The sequence below is a fragment of the Salvelinus fontinalis genome, chromosome 9 (assembly GCF_029448725.1).
Source record: "Salvelinus fontinalis isolate EN_2023a chromosome 9, ASM2944872v1, whole genome shotgun sequence".
Classification (NCBI taxonomy): Eukaryota; Metazoa; Chordata; class Actinopteri; order Salmoniformes; family Salmonidae; genus Salvelinus; species Salvelinus fontinalis.
The window spans coordinates 26,959,010-26,976,324 of NC_074673.1; the positions used below are offsets into that span (position 1 = coordinate 26,959,010).

The 17,315-nt window shown below is 46.7% G+C and overlaps 1 protein-coding gene and 1 pseudogene across 5 annotated transcripts in view; both read left to right on the top strand.

Annotated features, from left to right (window-relative positions):
• Window positions 1-114: 114 nt before the first annotated feature.
• LOC129862362 (ribitol-5-phosphate xylosyltransferase 1-like) lies at window positions 115-12,172 on the top strand (annotated as a pseudogene).
• A 467-nt stretch (window positions 12,173-12,639) lies between these two features.
• LOC129862363 (SLIT-ROBO Rho GTPase-activating protein 1-like) overlaps window positions 12,640-17,315 on the top strand; it is a 178,781-nt gene continuing 174,105 nt past the window's right edge. For 3 of the 5 annotated variants that reach the window (XM_055933912.1, XM_055933913.1, XM_055933916.1), the window contains exon 1: window positions 12,640-13,222. In XM_055933912.1, coding sequence (XP_055789887.1) covers window positions 13,159-13,222 — 64 coding nt within the window. In that variant the 5' untranslated portion in view covers window positions 12,640-13,158. The remainder of the gene's footprint in view (window positions 13,223-17,315) is intronic. The other 2 variants (XM_055933914.1, XM_055933915.1) reach the window with 1 other exon arrangement.

A 17,315-nucleotide genomic window follows, 5' to 3' on the forward strand; every position in this document is an offset into this window, starting at 1 on the left:
AGCTAGCTCCAATATTGTTATTGTTCTGGTGATTACAGGTGATGGCGTTGTGGCTCCATACAATGGGGATGAGGAGTGGAACCCTTGGGAGGCTGAGCAGGCTGATGATCTCTCTGCTCTTCTCAAACGGAGGGAGGCTTTCAGACAATATACCAGGAGCTCATTGACAAGAACAGGCCCAAGAGATACAAAGTTCAAATCTGGGGGAAAGCTGCCATAGGTAAGCCATGCCTTTTTAGCGATGCTCTGTGACAAGATGTCCAGTATTGCTTGATATCTCCTCTTACAGTAACAGTTAAGCTACATGATGGTGTAAAACACAAATTATTATGGACATTGTCACACCGAAGTAACTCATCTCTTCTTTCAGGACTTTACCTTTGGGAACATATTTTAGAAGGGCCCTTCAACCCCACCAACATACTGTAACAGCACAGTGGAGAGAGGGGGAGATCTAGGTGGGAAAGATAGATTTCACGTAAGGCATCACAAATGAGACTTATGTCATAATAAAAGATACATATGATCTTGCTGATGTCAGTTCTTCTACCCCCCCCCACCCTTTCTATCTCTCTCTCTCCCTTTTTCTTTTCTTTGTCTATAGTTTCTACACAGGCCCAGTGGTGATCCAGGGCCACGTTCCTTTGGACACAGACAGTGTAGTTCTGGTGCTGAATGGCCAGGAGCAACAGAAGATCTCCTGCGCTACCCGGTGGTTGCAGCACATCCAGACCCTCATGTAGGTTGATGCTGTAAACCGTTTAGCCGTGGTACTGCTAGGCAGCAAGCGCTGCACCAAGGACTGGATCAGCATCTACCTGAGGAGGCATGGGGGCTTCGTGGACCTGCTCTTCCTGGTCTATGGAAGCCCCTGGGTCAATGACAAGGATGTCTTCCAGTGGCCTGTTGGAGTAGCCACGTATGTCTTATTTTCTGGGATCTGGGGCCATGTAACAAGGTTTTCAGAGTATGAGTGCTGATCTAGGATCAGTTGGATATAATTATATGGACAGGGGGGAACTGATCAGCGCTTTGAATATGGACCCAGATTTTTTTTCTCATGATCTAAGAGTTCCTCTCTTGTTTGTCTTTTACCCTCACTATACACTTTTTATTTAGCTCATGTTTCCATTTCAGTACACTATACCTAGCCATTGTACTAGAAAGAAGCGTTATTTGACGATTTCTATGTCTCTCTCTGTTCAGATACAGGCAGTTTCCTGTAGTCATGGCAAACTCCCAGATGGTGAACTCCACCAGGCCCTTCCTCTGTAACTTCCTGGGAACTGTCCACAAGAACTCCGCGAGGGAAACACTAATGGGGATCTTGAAAAAAAACAGGACTGGACAAAGAGTGCATCATTACTGCCTGAGAGAAGTATGTCGCTATGCTATCGCTGTCGAGCACCGTTTGTTTCAGTTCACGGTAATGGTTTTCAGTCCAATTTTTGCATCCTGGCTCACTTCACTGGAAATACTCTTGTTATTAGGCCTTGTTTACCAATAAAATACCAACTCTGACATTCTCAAATAGCAGTTCAACTCTTTTGATCTTTGTGTTAGCAGTTGATGTTGTTCTTTAATAACACAGACTCCAAAGCAAATCAGGTGTAGGAAAATAGGTTTATTCAAAGAGGATAAATCATAGATGTTATGCTGAGAGGTAGATGGTAGATTGTCATGCCTCAAATGTCCTCAAAGGTTCTCTCCAGTGAACAAAGTGACAGGATGTAGTTTATAACCTAGCCCTAGCCTGTGGTTGACCAATTCCTTGCAATAAAACTGGGCCAATGGCCAAATAACAAGTATCCTATTTCAGGCTCACTGTATAGACAAATTCCTCCCACATCTCTGACCCATTGCTCATTAATCCTCTAGTACAGAAAAAAAACACTATTTCCATTGATCGTTAGTACTCTATTGACTTCTTGACCTCTCGTCCTCTACGTTGTGTATGTATCTTCGAAATATTCTTACATTTGCATCTTTTTTTTTATAAAGAGGAAAGGAGAATTTACAAGAACTGTGTATATATTCACAACAGAAGCACTGTTTAAATGTGTAATACATTAAATTAACCCTCTGCTCACTATTCCTTACAGTCACTCCTCCTCCTCTCCTGCATCAGGTGGCTTCCTCAGGAGACAGCAAAGTGTCTGAGATGGTACCAGACAGCCCTGGCCCAAAGCGAGCTCACCCACTGCCCGGTGGGAATCTACATGGAGTGCTAACGCATCTACAAGGCCTGTGCCTATGGTTCGGTGCCCGTGGTGGAGGACATTGTGACCCCAGGTGGGTGCTCTGCTGTACACAGCTCCCCACTGCATCTCCTCAAAGCTGCAGGAGCCCTCTTCATCTTTCTCAAGGACTGGAAGGAGCTGTCAGGCTTCCTGGAGAAGGGGATGAGCAAGGAGAAGAGGACTGAGAGGAGGAGACTGCTGGAGTGGTATAGCAGTTTCCGTCTGAAGATGAAGGACAGGTTCACCGAGGTCTTAGAGGTCAACCGCAAGGCTCTCCAGAGGGTAGTGAGGTCTGCACAACGCATCACCGGGGGCAAACTACCTGCCGTCCAGGACACCTACAGCACCCGATGTCACAGGAAGGCCAAAAAGATCATCAAGGACAACAACCACCCGAGCCACTGCCTGTTCACCCCGCTACCATCCAGAAGAAACAGATATACACACATATACACAGGCAGTTAGAAAAGCCAAGGCTAGCTTTTTCAAGCAGAAATTTGCTTCCTGCAACACAAACTCAAAAAAGTTCTGGGACACTGTAAAGTCCATGGAGAATAAGAACACCTCCACCCAGCTTCCAACTGCACTGAAGATAGGAAACACTGTCACCACCGACAAATCCACTATAATTGAGAATTTCAATAAGCATTTTTCTACGGCTGGTCATGCTTTCCACCTGGCTACCCCTACACCGGTCAACAGCACTGCCCTCCCCTCTGCTACTCGCCCACGCCTTCCCCATTTCTCTTTCTCCCAAATACAGTCAGCTGATGTTCTGAAAGAGCTGCAAAATCTGGACCCTTACAAATCAGCCGGGCTAGATAATCTGGACCCTTTCTTTCTAAAACTATCTGCTGAAATTGTTGCCACCCCTATTACCAGCCTTTTCAACCTCTCTTTCGTGTCGTCTGAGATTCCCAAAGATTGGAAAGCAGCTGCGGTTATCCCCCTCTTCAAAGGGGTTGGACACTCTTGACCCAAACAGCTACAGACCTATATCTATCCTACCCTGCCTTTCTAAGGTCTTCGAAAGCCAAGTCAACAAACAGATTACCGACCATTTCGAATCTCACCATACCTTTTCCGCTATGCAATCTGGTTTCAGAGCTGGTCATGGGTGCACCTCAGCCACGCTCAAGGTCATAAACGATATCTTAACCGCTATCTGTCACACTTCCAGTGGTGGAATAAAAGAGTCAGGTGCAGAGAGCAGGAATAACTTTAACAAGTGGAATGTTTATTTCCTTCTAGGAATAACATATACTTCGGCGACGCCACACAAAACACAGGGCGCGTAAAAATATAGTCCAAGGAAAAATGTAACATAGAAATCCACTCATGAACACCACCAACACGAAACAGAAAAAACAAGCCCGCACAAAAGTCAGCGGGCAAACTGGGTTTAAATAACCCCTAACCTAAACACAAAACGGGTGAAACAAATTAGACAAACTCAAAGGAAAACAGAAAAGGGGATCGGTGGCAGCTAGTAGACCGGAGACGACGACCGCCGAGCGAAACCCGAACGGGAAGAGGCACCATCCTCGGCGGGATTCGTAACAGTACCCCCCTCCCAACGCGCGGCTCCCGCAGCGCGCCGACTCCGGCCTCGAGGACGACCCGGAGGGCGAGGAGCAGGGCGCTCCGGATGGAGGCGGTGAAAATCCCTCAAGAGGGACGGATCCAAAATGTCCCCCACCGGTACCCAGCATCTCTCCTCCGGGCCGTACCCCTAACAGTCCACGAGGTGCTGCAGGCCCCTCACCCGGCGTCTTGAGTCCAGAATGGCTCTTATCCTATACGCCGGGGATACCTCGATGTCAAGAGGGGGAGGAGGTACCTCCGGCACCTCACCTTCCTGCAGGGGACCAGCTACCACCGGCCTGAGGAGAGACACATGAAACGAGGGGTTAATACGATAATAAGAGGGAAGTTGTAACCTATAACACACCTCGTTTATCCTCCTCAGGACTTTAAATGGCCCCACACACTGCGGCCCCAGCTTCCGGCAGGGCAGGCGGAGGGGCAGGTTTCGGGCCGAGAGCCAGACCCTGTCCCATGGTGCGTACACAGGGGCCTCACTGCGGTGGCGGTCAGCGCTCCTCTTCTGCCGTTCACTGGCCTGCTTAAGAGAGTCCTGGACCGCTCGCCAGGTCTCTCTAGAGCGCTGTACCCACTCCTCCACCGCAGGAGCTTCAGTCTGGCTCTGATGCCACGGAGCCAGGACCGGCTGGTACCCCAGTACACACTCGAAGGGCGACATGTTCGTTGATGAGTGGCGGAGTGAGTTCTGAGCCAACTCCGCCCACGGGACGTACCTCGCCCAGTCTCCTGGCCGGTCCTGGCAGTACGACCTCAGAAACCTACGCACCTCCTGGTTCACTCTTTCCACCTGCCCATTACTTTCAGGGTGATACCCAGAGGTGAGGCTGACCGAGACCCCCAGACGCTCCATAAACGCCCTCCATACCCGGGACGTGAACTGGGGACCTCGATCAGATACAATATCCTCTGGCACCCCGTAATGCCGGAAGACGTGGGTAAATAGAGCCTCCGCAGTCTGTAGGGCCGTAGGGAGACCAGGCAATGGGAGGAGACGACAGGACTTAGAGAACCGATCCACAACGACCAAAATGGTAGTGTTCCCCTGAGATGGAGGAAGATCCGTCAAAAAATCTACCGATAGATGAGACCATGGCCGTTGTGGAACCGGAAGGGGTTGTAACTTCCCCCTCGGTAGGTGCCTAGGAGCCTTACTCTGAGCGCATACCAAGCAGGAGGAGACATAGAGTCTCACGTCCTTAGCCAAGGTGGGCCACCAGTATTTCCCTCTAAGACCACGTACTGTCCTCCCCATCCCCGGATGACCCGAAGCAGGTAGTGTGTGAGCCCACCGAATCAATCGATCACGAACATCAAGCGGTACGTACCTAAGGCCAGTCGGACACTGGGACGGCGCAGGTTCTACCCTCAACGCCCGCTCGATGTCCGCGTCCACCTCCCATACCACCGGAGCCACCAGACAAGAGGCGGGAAGGATGGGAGTCGGATCGATGGGCCGGTCATCCGTGTCATAGAGGCGAGACAGCGCGTCGGCCTTAGTGTTGAGGGAACCTGGTCGGTAAGAGATCGTGAATCTAAAACGAGTAAAGAACATGGCCCACCTCGCCTGACGCGGATTCAGTCTCCTCGCCTCTCGGATATACTACAGATTGCGATGGTCAGTCCAGATGAGAAAAGGGTACTTAGCCCCCTCAAGCCAGTGACTCCACACCTTCAGGGCTTTTACCATAGCTAGTAGCTCCCTGTCCCCCACATCATAGTTCCGCTCCGCCGGACCCAGCTTCTTAGAAAAAAAAGCACAGGGACGGAGCTTCGGTGGCGTGCCCGAGCGCTGTGATAGCACGGCTCCAACACCAGCCTCGGACGCATCCACCTCCACTATGAAAGCTAATGAAGGGTCCGGATGCGCCAACACGGGAGCCTCAGTAAACCGTGCCTTCAACTGGTTGAAAGCTCCCTCTGCCTTGGCTGACCACTGTAGACGCACCGGCCCTCCCTTTAGCAGTGAGGTAATGGGTGCCGCCACTTGGCCAAAACCCCGGATAAACCTCCGGTAGTAATTGGCAAACCCTAAAAACCGCTGCACCTCCTTTACCGTGGTTGGAGTCGGCCAATTACGCACGGCGTTAACGCGATCACACTCCATCACCACCCCTGAGGTGGAAATGCGATAACCCAGGAAGGAAACGGCTTGTTTGGAGAACACACATTTCTCAGCCTTAACGTATAGGTCATGCTCCAGCAGCCTCCCAAGGACCCTGCGCACCAGGGAGACATGCGCGGCGCGTGTAGCAGAATAGATCAAGATGTCATCAATATACACTACCACACCCTGCCCCTGCATGTCCCTGAGAATCTCATCTACAAAGGATTGGAAAACGGCTGGAGCATTCTTTAACCCATACGGCATGACAAGGTACTCATAGTGGCCTGATGTGGTACTAAACGTTGTTTTCCACTCGTCTCCCTCCCGAATACGCACCAGATTATACGCACTCCTGAGATCCAGTTTTGTGAAAAAACGTGCTCCGTGGAATGATTCCACCGCCGTAGCGATGAGAGGTAGCGGATAACTAAATCCCACTGTGATTGAATTTAGACCTCGATAATCAATGCACGGACGCAGACCTCCCTCCTTCTTTCTCACAAAAAAGAAACTCGAGGAGACGGGTGACATGGAGGGCCGAATGAACCCCTGTCTCAGAGCTTCCGTGACATATGTCTCCATAGCCAACGTCTCCTCCTGTGACAAGGGGTACACATGACTCCTGGGAAGTGCAGCGTTCTCCTGGAGGTTTATCACGCAATCCCACCGTCGATGAGGTGGTAATTTGGTCGCTTTCTTCTTACTAAAAGCGATAGCCAAATCGGCATATTCTGGGGGAATGCGCACAGTGGAAACCTGGTCTGGACTCTCCACCGAGGTGGCACCGATGGAAACTCCCACACACCTACCTGAACACTCCTCTGACCACCCCTGAAGAGCTCCCTGTCTCCAGGAAATGAGGGGATTGTGAATGGCTAGCCAAGGAACCCCCAACACCACCGGAAACCCAGGTGAATCAATAAGGTAGAAACTAATCTGCTCCCTATGATCCCCCTGCGTTACCATGTCCAGCGGAATTGTGGCCTCCCTGATCAGCCCTGACCCTAGCGGTCGGCTATCTAAGGAGTGCACAGGGAAAGGAGGGTCTATCTGTACCAACGGAATACCCAACTTACGGGCTAGACCGCGATCCATAAAACTCCCAGCTGCGCCTGAGTCTACTAGCGCCTTATGCTGGAGAGAAGGGAAAAACGCAGGGAAAAAAATAACCAAAAACATGTGACCGACAGGAAGCTCTGGGTGAGTTTTGTGCCTACTCACCTGGGGTGACCGAGAAGTATTCCGCCTGCCATCTCTACTCCCAGAGGCGCCTCTCCAACACCGGTCAGAAGTGTGTCCTCTCCTGCCACAAAAGGTGCAAGAGAAACCACCTCCTCCGGTCCCCCTAGATGCAGCCCCTCCCAACTCCATCGGAGTTGGAGCGGGAGGGCTGGGAGGTGGAACTGACAGGACCCCCTCTGAACGCCCGCGGGCAGCTAGTAGGTTGTCCAGTCGTATAGACATGTCAATTAACTCATCGAGAGAGAGTGTAGTGTCTCGACAAGCTAGCTCCCGACGGACGTCCTCCCGACGGCTACATCGATAATGGTCCATCAGGGCCCTGTCATTCCACCCCGCACCAGCAGCCAAGGTCCGGAACTCCAAGGCAAAGTCTTGCGCACTCCTCGTCTCCTGTCTGAGGTGAAACAGTCGCTCACCCACCGCTCGGCCCTCCTGAGGGTGGTCAAATACGGCCCGAAAGCGGCGGGTGAACTCTGGGTAGTGGTCTCGAACCGAGTCTGGGCCGTTCCAGACCGCATTTGCCCATTCCAGGGCTCTACCCGTCAGACAGGAGATGAGGAGGCTAACACTCTCCTCTCCAGAGGGAGTCGGATGAACGGTGGCCAAGTAGAGCTCCAACTGGAGCAAAAACCCCTGACACCCAGCCACCGCTCCGTCGTATTCCCTTGGGAGTGCGAGACGCAATGCGCCCGAACCAGATGCCGATGTTGATGGGGAAGGTTGCGCCGTCTGGGAAGGAGCTGGCGTAGATGTCGGGATACCACTCCTCTCCCATCGTTCCATCCTCTCCATCATCATGTCCATCGCCGACCCAATCCGATGGAGAACGGCGGTGTGATGAAGGACACGCTCCTCCATCGATGGAAGAGGGGTGGTTGCTGCTTCTGCTGACTCCATTTCTTTTGTGGGTGCGGGCTTCTGTCACACTTCCAGTGGTGGAATAAAAGAGTCAGGTGCAGAGAGCAGGAATAACTTTAACAAGTGGAATGTTTATTTCCTTCTAGGAATAACATATACTTCGGCGACGCCACACAAAACACAGGGCGCGTAAAAATATAGTCCAAGGAAAAATGTAACATAGAAATCCACTCATGAACACCACCAACACGAAACAGAAAAAACAAGCCCGCACAAAAGTCAGCGGGCAAACTGGGTTTAAATAACCCCTAACCTAAACACAAAACAGGTGAAACAAATTAGACAAACTCAAAGGAAAACAGAAAAGGGGATCGGTGGCAGCTAGTAGACCGGAGACGACGACCGCCGAGCGCCGCCCGAACGGGAAGAGGCACCATCCTCGGCGGGATTCGTAACACTATCGATAGGAAACAGTACTGTGCAGCCATATTCATTGACCTGGCCAAGGCTTTTGACTCTGTCAATCACCACATCCTCATTGGCAGACTCGACAGCCTTGGTTTCTCTAATGATTGCCTCGCCTGGTTCACCAACTACTTCTCTGATCGAGTTCAGTGTGTCAAATCGGAGGGTCTGTTGTCCGGACCTCTGGCAGTCTCTATGGGGGTGCCACAGGGTTCAATTCTTGGACCGACTCTCTTCTCTGTATACATCAATGATGTCGCTCTTGCTGCTGGTGAGTCTCTGATCCACCTCTACGCAGACGACACTATTCTGTATACTTCTGGCCCTTCTTTGGACACTGTGTTAACAACCCTCCAGGCGAGCTTCAATGCCATACAACTCTCCTTCCGTGGCTTCCAATTGCTCTTAAATACAAGTAAAACTAAATGCATGCTCTTCAACCGATCGCTGCATGCACCTGCCCGCCTGTCCAACATCACTACTCTGGACGGCTCTGACTTAGAATATGTGGACAACTACAAATACCTAGTTGTCTGGTTAGACTGTAAACTCTCCTTCCAGACTCACATCAAACATCTCCAATCCAAAGTTAAATCTAGAATTGGCTTCCTATTCCGCAACAAAGCATCCTTCACTCATGCTGCCAAACATACCCTTGTAAAACTGACCATCCTACCAATCCTCGACTTCGGTGATGTCATTTACAAAATAGCCTCCAACACCCTTCTCAATAAATTGGATGCAGTCTATCACAGTGCCATCCGTTTTGTCACCAAAGCCCCATATACTACCCACCACTGCGACCTGTACGCTCTCGTTGGCTGGCCCTCGCTTCATACTCGTCGCCAAACCCACTGGCTCCAGGTCATCTACAAAACCCTGCTAGGTAAAGTCCCCCCTTATCTCAGCTCGCTGGTCACCATAGCAGCACCTACCTGTAGCACGCGCTCCAGCAGGTATATCTCTCTGGTCACCCCCAAAACCAATTCTTCCTTTGGCCGCCTCTCCTTCCAGTTCTCTGCTGCCAATGACTGGAACTAACTACAAAAATCTCTGAAACTGGAAACACTTATCTCCCTCACTAGCTTTAAGCACCAGCTCTCAGAGCAGCTCATAGATTACTGCACCTGTACATAGCCCATCTATAATTTAGCCCAAACAACTACTTCTTTACCTACTGTATTTATTTATTTTGCTCCTTTGCACCCCATTATTTCTATCTCTACTTTGCACCTTCTTCCACTGCAAACCAACCATTCCAGTGTTTTTTTTACTTGCTATATTGTATTTACTTCGCCACCATGGCCTTTTTTATATTTTTATTTATATATATATTTTATTTGCCTTCACCTCCCTTATCTCACCTCACTTGCTCACATTGTATATAGACTTATTTTTCACTGTATTATTGACTGTATGTTTGTTTTACTCCATGTGTAACTATGTGTTGTTGGTTTCGGGACAAGTCTCAATGTGCTGGAGTGGCCCAGCCAAAGCCCATACTTAAACCCGATCAAACATCTCTGGAGAGACCTGAAAATAGCTGTGCAGCAACACTCCTCATACAACCTGACAGACCTTGAGAGCATCTGCAGAGAAGAATTGGAGAAACTCCACAAATACAGGTGTGCCAAGCTTGTAGCGTCATACCCAAGAAGACTTGATGCTGTAATCACTACCAAAGGTGCTTCAACAAAGTACTGAGTAAAGGGTCTGAATACTTATATAAATGTGATATTTCAGTTTTTTATTTTTAATACATTTGCAAAAATTTCTGAACCTGGTTTTTTTCTTTGTCATTATGGGATATGTGTAGATTGAGGGAGGGAAAAAAAACATTAAATCAATTTTAGAATAAGGCTGTAACAACAAAATTTGGAGAAAGTCAAAAGGAGTCTGAATACTTTCCGAAGGTACTGTATATAGTGTATGGGAAGATCTCAATTACATACTCCTCGTGTCCTGTTCTCGTAGGGTCAATGCAGATAGTCTGGGTAACCATTTCATAAACTATTTAGCAGTTTTATGGCTTGGGGTAGAAGCTGTCTCATAGCCTATTGTTCTGTGAGCCCCTACTGGTACCGTTTGCTGGACGGTAGTAGTGTGAACAGTCTAAGGCTTGGGTGGCCGAAGCCGTAGGAATTTTTTTGGGGCCTTCCTCTGACATCGCCTGATACAGAAGTCCTGGATGTAGCACTTTGCAGTCGAGGGCAGTGCATTTGCCATGCCAAGCGGTGATGCAGCCATTCAAGACGCTCTTGATGGTGAAGCTGTAGAACCTTTTGAGGATGCGAGGGCCCATGACAAATCTTTTCAGCCTCCTGAAAGTGTCCTCAGTGTCCTCTAAACGACTGTGCGGTTGTGTGTGAACCATGTAAGTCCTTAGTAATGTGGGCGCCAAGGACCTTCAAGCTCTCACTACAGCCTTTCTCGATGGGGATGTGCTCTCTCTTCTTTCTCCTGTAGTCCACTATCATCTCTTTGGTCTTACTGATGTTGAGGAAGAGGCTGTTGTCCTGGCACAACACTGCCAAATCACTGACCTCCTCTCTGTAGGCTGTCTCATCTCCGTTGGTGATCAGGCCTACCACCGTCGTGTCATCAGCAAACGTGATGATGGTGTTGGAGTCGTGCATGGCCAGGCAGTCGTGGGTGAACAGCGAGTACAAGAGGGTACTAAGCACACACCCCTGGTAAGTGTGGCGGAGGTGTGTTGCCTATCGTCAGGAAGTCTAGGATCCAGTTGCAGAGGGAGGTGTTCAGTCCCAGGACCCCTAGCTTGGTGATGAGCTTGGAGGGGACTATGGTGTTGAACGCTGAGTTGTAGTCTATGAACAGCATTGTCACAAAGTTATTTCCTGTCTTTTCCAGGTGGGAGGGGTCAGTGTGAAGTGCAATTGAGATTGCGTCATCTGTGGATCTGTTGGGGTGGTATGCGAATTGGTGTGGGTATAGGGTGTCTGGGATGATGGTGTTGATGTGTGTCATGACCAGCCTTTCAAAGCACTTTAACTGTGGTTGAACTTACGTATACTGAATGCACACAATTCAAAGCAGTATTGTGATGGGCCTTTTAGTATTTTTTTACCCATCTCGATATTTATCAGCTGGATATCTAATTTTCCTTTATGTTTAGTCATAGATCCACCTTTAAACTGTTATGTAGGGTTTGTTATTGTGACAGCGGTAAGTGTATCTCCAATGCAATCGCTGTAAACCATATCCTAAGATGTGTTCATGCTGCTAATGAAATGTAGCTTGAAAAATTAACACTGTTCCTTTTCTGTGAAATGTTGTGCAATGTTTGTCTTGCAATTAAAGCATGTAACACTTTTAAAATTGTTATTTAATAGGATGTGTGTACAGGAGACTGGAAATAATGAATCTGCACCATAACACGATCTCCAGCAGATGGAGTTATAGAACCACAGTAATTTCAGTACATATTGTTTTGTTGAATGTACAGGTATAGTGAGCAGAATTAACACTTGGTTACAATGGGAATGGTTATATTAAGAGGTTTCTTCTCACAAAGCATGCTTAACACCAAATGTGCACCATTTTCTCATAGGGCCCTCATCAGATCCTGGTAAAGAAAACAACTGTATGTAAACTGATGGCACTTTCACATAAGATTAAAAAAAAATTGTTACACAGATCCGTAGGTTCTAGTGTGGTACCATAGGCATAGTGGAGATGTCACACCGCACAGTGAGGATAGATGGATGACTTCTAATGTAAAGAATTAAAACTAAAATATTGTATTAAATATATTTCTTCTTTCTTACAGTCATTTTTAAGTGTAGAACCCCCCAAGGCTATTTAACCAATGGAAACATTGTAACACTGGTAGCAGTTACTTTGTATAATCATTCCAATGTCACTGGTGCAACTTTGATACAATTTTACAGCCGTGCTTATAATATAAACACTGCCTTGGGGCGTATGTGGATCACACCCTGTACATGGCTGGGGAAAATCCAGCAGGAATTTCACTGAAATTAGCCCGAAAACATAATTAGCACTACTGGTTAGATAAAAATCATGTCAATCCATCTCTTGTTTCCGCTATGCCTCTTCGATCCCTCCCATTCCATACTGAATCTGTGGCAGCTGTGCTGCAGTCTGGTTTGTCTGGGGGAAACGAAGCAAATGGGAAGTGTGGGACCGGGGAAACTAGAAAGCACCAAAAGAACGATGTCTGTAGGACACGTGACGTACAGTTGCCGTGTACTACCTTGGTGCCGCGTGCAATAAAACCGCGCGCCTTCTGACCACATTGAAGATTTATATTTATCGGATTATTAAAGGTTATGCAGTTGCATCGACTCGGCATCTCCGCTCTGCCTGGCATTGCCAGCAGTTATCAGTGATTTCATTGATTGATATCAGGATTTCGTGTTGGCCTCCTTTTCTAGGACTACTCGTGTAGAAGGAGAACAATGGACTAAACGTTTTCTTGAATAGCTACTTTACAAGGGAATAAATCTAATTTGAAAGTTGGCGCTGAGTTTTCGTGACTACAAATTGTTGTTTGGTAGGGGAACACTACTCAATCTGTGTGATGCGTCGGATGTTATAGGCGTGCAGCAAGACGAGCCTTTTAATAGTTTAATTTCCTAACCACTCTGAATCGACCCGAAAATGTCTAATACAAAGTTCAAAAAGGATAAAGAAATCATTGCTGATTACGAGAGTCAAGTTAAAGGTAAATTTGTTCTACATTTAGCCTACTTTGATTTTGGCCCCATTATGGGGTTAATTTAGTGAGCTTTGTCTAAACTCAGAGTATGAGATATATAGCCTAGCTGACCCTGTGCTCCGTAAAAGCTTTTGCCAGACTTCAGTCACTGATGAGAGATCAACAATATGATTGGGCTACTAAAGAAGAATCTAACAAACTGTTATATTCTGTGTTTGTGTCAAATATTATATACCAGTTTGACTGAATATTGAGAAAGAGAGACCTATTTAGCAGTAGATAGAAAGATATATTTAGTTTGAAAGATGGACATTTCAAGCGTTTGGGACTAAGGTTCTATATGCATTTGTCAACATTGAGTTATTGACAGAACATTGAACAGAACAAGGTTAACTATATAGTACTCTAAATACCCCCGAATTATGTTCAATTCAAAATAATAAAATATAACAATTGCTGACACCATTCAAACCAATGAGGGTTCGGAACTTTAAAGCCAATTATTTCAGAATGATCATTGCAGATAGAACCTTATACTATCAAGCTCTCGATTTGTCAGGCTGTACGCTGTTCCCTTTCATTCTCACTGTTCTCAAATGCTCTATCCTTTATTTTGGGTTCACTTCATTTGCCTTCCTCATGTTTTGAATGACTTGTTTCAAATATACCTTCATCAGGCTTTGTCTGCAGCCCAGGTCGGTAAAGGTAGGCACATCTTATTTCAGGCGTGTCCTAATCCTTTTTAACAGACCGTTATGATTTAAATGGCTCTGCTTTGGAGTGTTCTTGTCACATCAAACTAGCCTGGGTCTCAAAATAACAAACGCAAACAATAAAACCTGGTGCTTATACATGATTTATACAGCTGCTTCTTTTGATACTTGGCTTGGGGCCATTAACATTAATTTCCCAACTTTTTCACTCTCCAAGCCCCCTGCAAACATACAAGAGTCTTTTTTCCAGACAAATGTACACAGAAAAGGGGCAGTTACTGCTGCTCTGTGGTAACCATGGGGACTTGGTTACCAGAGCTGTTCTCCAGAGCTGTTGGGAGCTCTGACATACCACCTATTCACGTCTCCATAGCAAACCTTAAATCCAGAGAGTGGGGGGGGGGGGCAATGCTGCTTGAGGAATTACCAGATTGTGTACGCTTGAGCAGAAGCTCTCATTTGCGAGGAATGTGTGTAGCCCCTTTGCTTGTGATGACTAAGGCCTTTCAGCTGTAATAGAAGTGTGATGCACAGTCATAAGGGACACTGGGGGTGCGGAACCTCCCGTTTGTCATGCAAAGCGGGCCAAATGGGGTAATAATAACACAGCTGATACAACTGGAGCATTCCTCTTGGGGAACAGAGGTCTGAATATACCAGAGACAACCTGTTACTCTATGGCTTATCAGCCTTGATCTCACTCTGTTGCTTTTGAAGTTGAGTTATTTGGCCTCAATAGATAGTCATACTTTTCCCCATATTACTTTTTTTGAAAGATTGATTTAACCCATGATTAGGGGAAGGGGTGAGTTCCATGATATTGGCAATGTCCTTTTATTTGCATACCTTGCTGTTCTCTTTGCATTGCAAATCTTTAACTTTTGTATACTCGGTGTAAGAACTGTATGTTCCAGACTATTTACCTTAGATTTGTTGTATATACATCCTATATAGCCATTCTGTTTTTCATGAATAGTGGTAGGCAGCGTGAACTAAAAGTATATAACGTGATTGTCAGCGTAGTTTGGAAATAAGGGGAAGCATGTGATGTCTCCCTTATCCTTTGTCCATAGGCTTGTCTGTATGAAGAGGTGAAAGTGACTATACTTGGATTTTTTTTAAGTCTTATGTTCAGGGAATATTGCCATCAGTCGCGACTCCCAGCCTCTTGATTTGTACAAATTCCTTGGCTCTTTTATTCAACATAATCTTGACCCTTGAGATTAATGCTGTTGTGAACTTTCAAACTCTGCTAAAGCTGTCAATATATAATTTTACACACAAATACATTTGGTGTTGCAGACATAAGCCATAAGTTGTATTTGTAAAATACGTACTAAAAACACAACATTCTCCATTCACTGTAAACGCAAGGTTGTGAAATATTTTTGTCACCACAGTTTTGTAGCATCTTTGAACGGGTGTCTCTATTAGCCAAAGCATATCTCTGAAGCCAGAGGTGAGTTTTGTACACACATTGATTACTCAAGGACCAGAACCACAAGCAACCCCAGAGGAAAGGAGAGGAATATGTTTGATGTGCTAGTTCCCAGCCTCGCAGCCTCTCTTTTGGAAGATGAGGACTGGTCTGCTTTATTTGGACAAATAGTTGTCTGAGAGGACCCTCTCAACCTCCAGTATCCTATCAACTAGCAGTGCAACATTATTGTCCATCTGGCAGTTATGCCTGACACCAACTCCAGTGATTCTACTTAAAAGATAAATATAAAGCATTTCCTACTCTTTCTACTGACAACTTCTGAGAGCTGTATGGAGAAAAGCTAAGAGTGATTATTATTCAAGTCAATAGTTTATCCTCGTATCTCATCCTCTCTAGTTCTTTGCTGTCTGGCTTTGGCGCAGTCTCTCTTGGCTGGCTGGCAGTGTTTTCAATCAGAGCCTAATCTGTCATTCAACTGACATTCATTTCTTAAGCATCTTCCAGGAGAAGCTTTTTTTTATCCTTCCCCACCAAATGGAATTAAAGTTGAAGTTATTTTTGCATTCAAGGTTAGAGGAAATTATCCATAGGCGATATTACAGGAAAATCTACAACTCTAAACTGAACATCATGTTTTTTATTTGATTTTTATTTAACCTTTATTTAACTAGGCAATTCAGATAAGAACAAATTCTTATTTACAATGATGGTCTACCCCGGCCAAACCCTAAACCAGACGACGCTGGACCAATTGTGCGCCGCCCTATGGGACTCCCAATCACGGCCGGTTATGATACAGCCTGGAATCAAACCAGGGTCTGTAGTGATGCCTCTAGCACTGATATGCAGTGCCTTAGACCGCTGCGCCACTCGAGAACCTTTAGACCTATGTATTATCATTAAATAATGGATAGCTCATTAGTATTTAAGCCAGTTGAGGGGTGTGGGTGAAAAGGGACTTCATCTGTCATTCTGTCCCTGTGACCAGCTGAACAGAGGACAACAACTTTCCCCTGTCTGTTCTCTCTTGGCCCCAGAGGCCTCTCTGGTTGGTTTGATGTCTAGCAATGGCATGCTCTCCGTGGCCTGGTTGTTCCTGTCGGCCCTTACCCCCACAAGCTGCTGACAGGGGTCCTGTCCCAAACCATAATAAAGGGTGCCCCTGTGGTCTTCCCCACTGCCTTTGAAATAGGTGGCTCGCCCCTCTGCATTGAAGGTGAGAATGGCTGGGAGTGTTGTCTATATGTATGCAAGGCAATGGGTGGGCGCAGATGAGAAAAAAGAAACCCGCACACTGCTCTTGCTAGTATCACTGGTGTTCATTAAGCTTCAGTGGGTGGGGGCACACATCATAGTCCATGTTGATCTAGTTATGTTTTAATACCATTTGTTTTGGGGCAAAATACATTCATATTGTGTTTACGCTACTGGTCTACTTGGATTCATGTTTTGTTTACTTGTGGTACTATATCCATGTTTTGTTTAGGCGACATGAGCAGAATCTGGCATACGAGTATATTGGAAGAAAATAAATGGTGTACGTTCATGATTAATAGCTCAATGTTTTTACAATTTTACTTCTACTACTTTGAGCAATCAGAACATAGGCCTAATGCTGCCAGTACTCTGAAAGGCTGGTGAGACAGTAGTGTCTGTTAGGCGATTCCCAATGTAAGGTGGCGATCCAGAAAGCTATGTACACTAAAGCTGCCTGCTCTTTATTTTGACATGATTCCCAGCAGTAATTGTGACTCATTGTGCTGACACCACCATTTTGCATTACCAAAACAAACATTCATCAAATTATTATTTTATTTTTTGTATAGCCATTCGTACATCAGCTGATATCTCAAAGTGCTGTACAGAAACCCAGCCTAAAACCCCAAACCCTAAAACCCCAGTCCTCTTCTGGCTGTGCCGGGTGGCGATTATAACAGAACATGGC